Raw genomic sequence first — 10,000 nt, 5'->3', positions numbered from 1 at the left:
CATTAAACATTTGCTTTTAAGTGCTGTTCCACAGTTCTGACCTTCATAGCTTTTGAGCAGCTATTATTGCACATTTTTTTCTCTGGTCAATACTGGTTAAAGAAATATAGTAGTGTCACCACTGTAAGTTCATTTCTGAAGTGTTCCAGTAATTAGAAGATGCCTTTGGCGATCTTTAGGCCCTTCTGTTTCATCCGTGGGAGGGTGGAACTGGAGACGGGTTTCGTTTTAGCTCCTTTGGAATAACCCCTCCTCTTCAGGATAAAGTCATAATTGGCAGTAGAGTTCATGGCATAGAACACATTGGCATTGTCCGGTATTTTTAATTCTGTAAGAGAATTTTCAACATGTTAGTTCTGACTTTCCCATAAAGAACAAGGTTTGCTTAAGTTAGGAACATTTCTTTCTTTCTTTTTTTTTTTTTTCAGGCAAAATGCATTTAAAAAATCTTCATCTAACAAGACAACAGTGCAGAAGTGAAATATATGTACTGGCAAAATATGCATGCACAACAACACAAGAAAAAGCTTCAGATCACTGCAGAAGATTTTCCGACTGAAGGAGAGACTTTGTAAGAAATCAATGCAGTTTACCTAACAGGAAATGTTGGCCTTTAATTTACAAGTATAAATTGTTTAACATAAGGAATGACTCAAGGATGCAGAATATAAGACTCAGTACTGAAAAAGCAGTCACAACACTCAAGAAATAAATTTTGAGCAGCAAATTCCTATACATGGTATGGGTTCTACAATTAAGAAATGAGGTATTACAATGCTAACATTTGACTTGATCATTTTCTGCCATAATTACTTTATTTTTCTTTATTTGTGGAGCTGGTAACATTCCAAGAAATGCAATAAAAAATCTTCCATTTAAAATGTGACGGTAGTTCTGCATCTAGTTTATTTCACAGTTTTCTGCCCATTAATCCTTTTAAAAGTTTCCCCAAAGCAAGACTTCCAATGTGTGTGAAAGTTGCTAGGAATGCTATGTATCTGTTACAGCTGTTGATCTCACTGTGCGGCTACCCCCTCCTATAAATCCCCAACATATCATGTATTCTTTTTCAACTCCATCATGACTTGAATATTGCTAAGAACCAGTACTTCATATGCCCATTTCTCTGAACTGTTAGCTTGGCTATTTTGTGAATTATTTTCCCAAAAAGAAACTTGTGCAATTTCACTGCAACACTGTCTCAACTGCAAGATCACCTCTATTTTCATTTTTGCTTCTTGTTTTTCATTGTAAGCCTCATTCAAAATGTAATTCCTTCATTCCTCCACATGATACACATCTGCTGTATTAAACTTTCCTTTATATCATAAGTCATACCATAAAATTACTAGATCTTACTGTAAATTATATGCTTAAAGGAAAACTCTACCTTAGAACTAAAAAATCTACTTTTTCACCCTATCTACTTTCTCTGAGCTAATTTAACATCTCAAAATCACTCTGCTTCTTAGAGAATTTTAATGTTTTCTGCAAAATGGTTGTCAATGGGGCTTGACATAGCAACATAATCTTATATTTCTGCAATCTTTTCTCTTTCCCATAATCCATTTCAAGTCTGCCTTATATGAGTCACGTTAGATATAAGGAAGTACTGATGTATTCCCATGCCACTGACATATAACGGGATTAGTGTCAGTCACTGTCATTGTATATACCATCTGTAACAAGACTGCTTTTTTTATTTCTTGCAATGGCCCTCATTTGTGTTGTCTCAGGGCTTGTTTTACAGTATACTAAAGAATTATACAGCTGCAGATGACTGCAAACTAGGAGCCATAATCGAAACTCCTAACGATGTGGACAAACTACAAAAGGGCTTCACTGAGACAGATACCTGGTGTCAAAGCCATGGCCTAAAGCTCAATGCCAAAAACTGTATTGTCATCCCCTTTGGTAAAAACTCTGTACCCATGAACTACCACATAGTTGGTAGCCTACTTAATGCCTAAAATGTGATAAGAGACCTTGGGACACAGGTGGACAGCAGTCTTTCCTTTGATAAATCACATCGCCACAGTGGTCAGGAAATCCTTCTACGTGGCTCATGTCATCACAAAAGGATTCTCATCCAGAAAAAAAGAGGTCATTGTTCCCCTCTACTCATCAGTCATTAGACCCATTATAGAGTACAAAGCCCCTTTTGGTATGCACCTCACAAGACATCTACAACTGGAAAGACCACAGAAATACCTCACAAAGAGGATTACTGGCCTCAAACAGATGCCCTATGCAGACCGTCTCAAAAAACTACAGCTTTACTCCATCGCATATCGCCTACTCAGGGGCGATCTCTGCCTAACATACAAAGCTATGTCAAACCCAGAGCTGTTGGACATGCTCCACTTAAAGAAATCCCAATCCCTCCCAGCTACATGCTCTAGGGACCTAAACCTTGTCACCACAATAAACAGAACATGCTGGAGGGATAGATTCCTGTCCCAGAGACTTCCCATACTCTGGAACAGAATACCTATCTATGTCAAACAGAGCTCCTCATTAGCACTCTTCAAGAAAAATCTTGATGATTGGATGGGAAATGGGAAATTCACCTCGGGGATCACTTCTGCGGCTCTGCTCGACAGGGGCACAGGAAAATAATTTTCTTGGATGGCGAAAGCCAGGGTACATTATTTGGCTAGGCTTGTATGGGCCCTAGGGCCGATAGCCTAGTACCTACCTATGAACCTATGAGCAAGCAAAATATTTGCTAAATTGCAGGCCTTTGTTCAAAGTATCTTTTTGTAGTCCAAGGTGAATTGCAGCTCCTTCCCTAAACTTTGGTAAATGTGCTGATACTTTACAAAAATTACAAGAAAAAATATATTCCGACTTTTCTCTAAATGCCACAGGCATCTCTGACACCGCATTCAAGTAATCTTAAAATGTAAAGTAGTATAAACAACAAACATTTAAAGTTTAAACCTTAGCATTTCAATACTGTGATGCTGCTTATATGAATTTGTCAAAAGAGGTGACAACTGCCTTTGAACCACTGGCTGATTTAAGTGCTCTGTTTAGCTCTAAAAAGCATGGCCGATGTAAATCAGTGTAAGTTCTCTCTCTGCAGTAAAGACAACAGAAAACAGTTTCACACCTCCCTGTGTTACTTGCAGCAGTCTGAGCTCCTGACTACAAATTTCTCTGCGCCTGTGGTATGTCATGCAAGTGTAGACAAATTCCTCTGCAACTCATGTGAGACGTTACGCTTTAAAAAAGTGGGTGGTCTTTCCCTTTCTTTGATACCAAAGTAAGGAAATGAAAGTTTCATAAGGTACAAGCAGGTTTCAGGTACCTAAACAGTACTGTAATCATATTGTAGGGAGAAAATCAGACTAAGACTGAATTAAACTGTAGGATAAGGAGTTTTCCTTTAATCCTTCCAGCTATATAACATACCTCTGCAGGCCCAGTTGACAGCATGGCAAATGGTCACTAGGTGACGAAATACCTGTATAAGGTAAGCACTCTCTTCCTTATTACTGATGATTTTCTATTGCGATTCCCCATGCTCTGGTTGGTAGTACAGCCTGATTCCTGCACACTGCAGAATTCTAGGTCTTTTGCTTTTCCAAGGCTCTCTAGCTAATTCCTTTCAAACTGTGTCATGCTTTGATTTAAAGTGAGCTACAATGAACTCCTACAGAATTGAACCATAACCGCCATATCCCTGACCATTCAAGCTAATGGACACAGCCCCCTGCAGTCCCAGCCATCCAGCATCATCAACAACTACTACTCTTCATTTGGCTGCTGTCCGCAAAGATGAAACTTGCTACAAATTCAACTTTTCAGGAACACACAGTGGTAAAAACACAGATTCAACACATTGCTCTGTGACAATCCTCTTATCACTATGTCTGGTAATAAACATTTCCTACTATCAGCCCGTATCAATGACTACCCCCCTCTGAGAATTTGTTAGTAATTTCATAATCTCACTCCCACCCTCTCAGCACTCAACTTTCCCACATCTTTTTTTTTCTTACCATTAACCACTCAACTTCTGAAGTTGTGCCTAATAAAATTCATGTTGAATTTACTGATACACCTACTCTGGTGAATCAATGTGCTCTAGTCTACTTACTTTCTTTTATTTTGTAAGTATCTGCAAATATCAAGGGATAGGCCCATATACAGAAAATCGGAATACAAAGAAAAAAATATCTGAGCAGATAAACAAGTGCTGTAGGAGATAAGGATTGCAAAACAACTGAGTATTTTTTCAGCAAATTATTTGCTTAATTCAATACAAACAGGTGCAATGGTTTCTAAAGAACCAAAAGACATCTAGAAAGTTGAACTAGGCTGTAAAAAGCAGATAGCTGAACCCGAACTTACGGGAAGCTATAAAGTGGAATTGAACATCTCTTCTACTTATCCTTTATTGCTTTTCAGTCCTTCAGAGGGGAAAACTCTAGAAAACAAAACTCCCACTTTTATAAAGGACTGCAAACATTTCTACTAACCAAAATGGAATACAATAAAGTTACTTTTATGTCTACCTAAAGATAAAATATGAAAGACACAATGTCAAAATTACCATTTCGGAATTAAATGTGTTTAAGTTAATGGTCACTTAGTACCTCCTTCTCACCCCACAAGTCCTGTGACATCAGGGAAATACTGCCAGTCCAGCTATCTGGAATTTTATAACTAGTTGTATGTCACTTGAAAATATTAATATGATTTGTATAGAGATGTGACGTTGTCAGTCCAGCTGTCTGGAATTCTGTAAATAATCAAATGTGATTTGTGAATAGTGATATGATTCATAGGCTTGTCTTACAAATGTAAGAGCACTGTATGTTATGTACTGAGCTTCAAGAATGTAACCACAGTGTACCCTATTAGGAAAGAACAGAAATGGATGTAAGCTATATGCCTCTGCAAATGTATATTTTATTGGTAGAAGCTGGAACATACAGAGTTAACTTACAAAACTTTAAGAAAATAAGTTGAAATTAAGTGCTTTATAATATGCTACAAAAAAGTTAGTTTCAGTGCAGCAAGGAGACACAATGTCTAGAGCTAGGGGTTTTCCCATTGTCTTGAAACAGAAATAATTAATAGGTTTAAAATGTGAAGTGTTTTATTGCTCTGTGACTTCCTAGTGGCTGCACTTCTGAGACAGAAGTATTTTTGACACAGAGATGTTGGTTTCTGTTAGCCTGGGAACTGAAGGCAGGTAACAAAGAGTGATGACCCAGCAGTAATGTTTTGATATTAATTTTGGAACTTTCTCAGAGACTGAGCATTTTGTATCTTGTTTTGGATCTAGAAACATTCACTCATCAGCACTTCTGCCTGTGTGCTGTCTGTAAGTAAGACTTAGGGAAAAGTGATTTATTTTAATAGGAAAATAGAAAGGATTAATTTAGATGTTTTCTGTATTTATTTGAGAGTGTCCTGCAATGTTGTTTTAAAATATTTCCTGTGATTCTGAGCTCTGTTGTCACTGTGTTGAGTTAGAGTACTGTCTTGCTCTTTTATTATTTATTATTAAATATATTTAAACCTTTTAATTGCGGCTGGTTTGTTTAGTAATATCTAAGCTCTTAGAATACTTGCATATGTATTTGGTGACACTGTATAGGCAACTCCTAAATAGCCTTGGCCTTGGTCACACTTACTATTTGCATAACAGTAAATTACACATTAAGAGTGGGCACCCTTTGGGAAGGGCCTTATAGTAGCTGATAAAGGGTGGTTGGTGGCAGTGATTACTACCTTATAGTCTGGGCAGAAGGGGGATAGCTAGTAAACCTGTGCCAGCCTTTCCTAGGTGTGTGTGTGTGTGTGTGTGTGTGTGTGTGTGTGTGTGTGTGTGTGTGTGTGTGTGTGTGTGTGTGTGTGTGTGTGTGATTTAGATATCAATCAAATCTCAGTGTGTTTGAGTTAGCTACTTGGGCAGAGACACAAAGCACTGGTTGGACAGAGAGGGTGCTGGAGGTCTTAGCTTGGCCACTTGGCTGAGATCTTAACCCTACAGCTGTGCCAGTGGGGACTCTTATTGGGGATCTGGAGAAAGAAGGAGAAACCATTCCCAGACTGACTGTGGTCTCTGCGTGTTCTTAAGGGAAATTGTACTTTACTGTGTGTGTACTTGTTATCCTCCCATTGTGTACGTCCCTCACTGGTGCTATTGGTGAAGATTGAGTCTTCTTGATTACACAGCCAGTGCAGGGGCATCACAAGTCCCATCATTAAAAAGCTGTAACAGATACTGATAAACACAGACCTAAACATATTCAATAATTTTCCAATACCTCCTACCTGCTCTATTCACATCACTGTTGTGGGGAGTCGTAGCCTATCCCAGCAAGTAACAAGCTTGAGGGACACAGACAGTCTTTTGTTTGAATACCAGTCCATTGTGCAAGATACCAAACACAAACATTTCTTTACAATTATTTGGTGGGCATTGTCTGTGGTACACACCCCCTGGGCATTATCTGTGGCAAGCAGCCCCTAGGCATTATCTGTGGTACAGATCCCCTCATGCTACTCCTGTAATCAGCATTACTGTCAACGAGGATTTAGCACCAACCAAGGCAACTCAATAAGAAAGACAGTTAGATAATAAAAGTAGACATTTACTACCTTATGTATATTGTGCCAAAATGCATTTATATGCCAGCAACTACCTGTCCAACGACTTAAAAATAGGACCTGCAGCAAAATGATTGGACCACTTGTCCTAAACATTTGAATCACAGGTAGGTGATGCCCATACATAAAGTGTAAAACCCAGATAAAAATGCAAATTGCGGATGACAAACCTTGTTTGTACACCACTGCATGGTTTCTCACCAGGAGGGTCATGTGGTAGGGAATGGTGTCCGTGTTTAATTTTGAAAAAGTTCTCAGAGCAACCATTAACCTGCCCCTCCTCCTTCTTGTCATGACTCTAGTAGCACAAATAATAAGAGTTTGTGTGACAACATTTGTCATAAACTGTACAACGCCTTTCCACTCAAGTCTCTCACGTCTTCTACATTCCTTCATCCACCTTTCAAGTGTTAGTTTCCTTCCCCAACTCAGCCATTTAAACCAGCAGTTTAGGTATCTCTGATTTCCTGCATCAGTTTGCGTATACCTAGTTCCTGGTTCATATTACTTAAATCTGTCTTATGCCTTACATTTTGCTTTAAAGATTCATTAACTGGCATCTTCTTGGCCACGGAAATATTACTAGATGTAAAATAGATTTGCCTTACATGTTTAGATTCTTTCTTAACTACCTAGGCCAAAGAAAAATGTAGATATAGCCACTGTATTCTCATTAGTTATAGTCCAGGTTTTAAGCAAGGAACATGCACATGTATGTACACTCTGCTTGTCAGGACTTTTACATACACAATTACATCATGCAAGATGCAGAAACATGGCGTGCAATGCCAAGGGATCATGCCTGGGTCAAGCAGCAGAAAATCTGTTTTCAGTTCAGCTCACAGCATCCATTAGCTAACTGCAAGAAAAGCAATGTTTGGTGCATTGTTGTGGATGCAAATTATCCAGAAAATGTCAATATGTTTTGGTTTACAGTTCAGAATGCTCCCATCTGATACAAGGCAGAGTAGAAGTTCTGGTATTATTATTCAAGCTACCATTTACAGGTAGAGCTCTGATGTAAGCATCAACATACATGTGTCAGGAGAACAAAAGTGGTATAAAAAGCATATGTGTGCCGTAAATGTCCAAATGTTTCCCGACACTTCCTCACTGTAACACAGACCCCATTATACACGATGTAGTTTAATCATTTATGCATGCAGAATACAACATATGCATAGACATTCAGGTATATGTCATCCACTAACATGGGTTCCATCCCCATATCTAGTGCTTTAGTAACTTGGACATATGGTTCCACTACTTACGGACCACCGTACAACCCACTGTGATATCCATTCATAAAACTTAAAGCAGCTGTAGTTTATCAGAGTAGTGACATAATGCAAGGTGCTGACAAAAAGTAATGATACTCAAACAATTCTGGTGCACAAAATGAGCCTCTCTGTTTGAACTGCACCTTACAGGGCAACACAGGAACTGGTACCCCAAGCTGCCTCTATCTACCTCTAATACTGAGCAACAGATATGGGAAGGGGCAGTGGCACTTCTGGGTATCCAAACTGACATAAGCTGCCTCCAGTGATCTGTTAAGTAATTTCCTCCAATGTGCACCTCTTTAACAGGCACTACAACCTGCCTCAGTGGTTCTCTTGTCACCATCTCCTCCCTAACGATATTCAAATCTATCATCATGTTTCACTACCTACCAGTAGTACTATAACGGCTGTTACCCTGGGTGCCCTCAGTTTTGGTCATCACACTCCTGCATACTGCAGTTCACTGCCTGTCTTAGTGCTACATGCCATTTTGTTTTTGACTTACTCACCCTATACAGCCTCTGCACCCCAATGTCTTTGGTGCGTTTTGGAATCCCCTCCACAATTATAGCTCTTATACGTATTTTATTGAAACGTTTATTCTACAGTTACTTTTCAACTGACTTAATTCTGAAATATATTCAACTTTATTAAATTAAGACACTACATTTCAAATTGTATTCATATGTTATGTCAAGATATTTAATAATTCTGATTTTTAGCTTATTATCTTTATTAAATGAGTTTTCTGATTTGTAATATGTACGTTTAAGCATTCTGGATGAAGCATTATTAATTCCACTTGACTATTACTGCTAGATGCTTAAAATGTTCACATTATTAACAGCTTGTCATCTTTTATTCCGTGAAATGTATTCTATAATGCCTAAAATCATAACTTTCAGTTTAACAAACATATTTATTTTTTACTAATAAACAGCCATGTTCTTTATTTCGTCACTCAAATGCAAGCCCTAGAACACTGGAACTGAGAAGTGTACGCACCTTTTTCCTCAGAGATGATCTGTACCAGTTCATATTCTTCAGGTCGGTCAGTGTCTAGATTGTGTTTTGCCATGGCCTTTCTTATAACCACAGGAGTCTTATCCTGACTCGTTACCTATGAAACACAAAAACAAAGTGCTATAAGCAACCACTACAACACTCGCCATTGCCAATAAAATATAAAACTATGTTCTAGAAATTAAAATTTTGCAATATATTTATCAAAACTCACCAAACAATCGTGATATTGCCCCCCTAAAATGTATGGATGCACTTAACATATGCATCATGGCACTTGATATACTGGGAGCACGTCATCTCATCACTGCAATTCTGGTGAATGCAAAAGCAGCAGTGTGTTTGCTGAAATTACTTTTGCTGATAGTGGAGTTTGCTTTTTATCAACTGTTGTGTGACATTGGAATATATATATATATATATATATATATATATATATATATATATATATATATATATATATATACTTTTCAACTGACTTAATTCTGAAATATATTCAACTTTATTAAATTAAGACACTACATTTCAAATTGTATTCATATGTTATGTCAAGATATTTAATAATTCTGATTTTAGCTATTATCTTTATTAAATGAGTTTTCTGATTTGTAATATGTAATTTTAAGCATTCTGGATGAAGCATTATTAATTCCACTTGACTATTACTGCTAGATGCTTAAAATGTTCACATTATTAACAGCTTGTCATCTCTTATTCCATGAAATGTATTCTATAATGCCTAAAATCATAACTTTCAGTTTAACAAACATATTTATTTTTTACTAATAAACAGCCATGTTCTTTATTTCGTCACTCAAATGCAAGCCCTAGAACACTGGAACTGAGAAGTGTACGCACCTTTTTCCTCAGAGATGATCTGTACCAGTTCATATTCTTCAGGTCGGTCAGTGTCTAGATTGTGTTTTGCCATGGCCTTTCTTATAACCACAGGAGTCTTATCCTGACTCGTTACCTATGAAACACAAAAACAAAGTGCTATAAGCAACCACTACAACACTCGCCATTGCCAATAAAATATAAAACTATGTTCTAGAAATTAAAAT

The 10,000-nt window shown here is 37.7% G+C and overlaps 1 protein-coding gene across 3 annotated transcripts in view; it reads right to left on the bottom strand.

The window, feature by feature from the left end:
- The window catches only part of RALGDS (ral guanine nucleotide dissociation stimulator), a 1,010,677-nt gene that overhangs the window by 1,395 nt on the left and 999,282 nt on the right, over positions 1-10,000 (bottom strand). For all 3 annotated transcript variants that reach the window (XM_044058282.1, XM_044058281.1, XM_044058283.1), the window contains exons 17-18: positions 9,795-9,909; positions 1-328 (exon numbers count right to left, since the gene is read on the bottom strand). The exon at positions 1-328 is cut by the window's left edge and continues 1,395 nt beyond it. In XM_044058282.1, coding sequence (XP_043914217.1) covers positions 153-328; positions 9,795-9,909 — 291 coding nt within the window. In that variant the 3' untranslated portion in view covers positions 1-152. The remainder of the gene's footprint in view (positions 329-9,794; positions 9,910-10,000) is intronic.

This window comes from Protopterus annectens, chromosome 16.part0 (genome assembly GCF_019279795.1).
Source record: "Protopterus annectens isolate FY-2018-M chromosome 16.part0, PAN1.0, whole genome shotgun sequence".
Lineage (NCBI taxonomy): Eukaryota > Metazoa > Chordata > Ceratodontiformes > Protopteridae > Protopterus > Protopterus annectens.
This window is presented reverse-complemented; position numbering and strand designations above follow the sequence as displayed.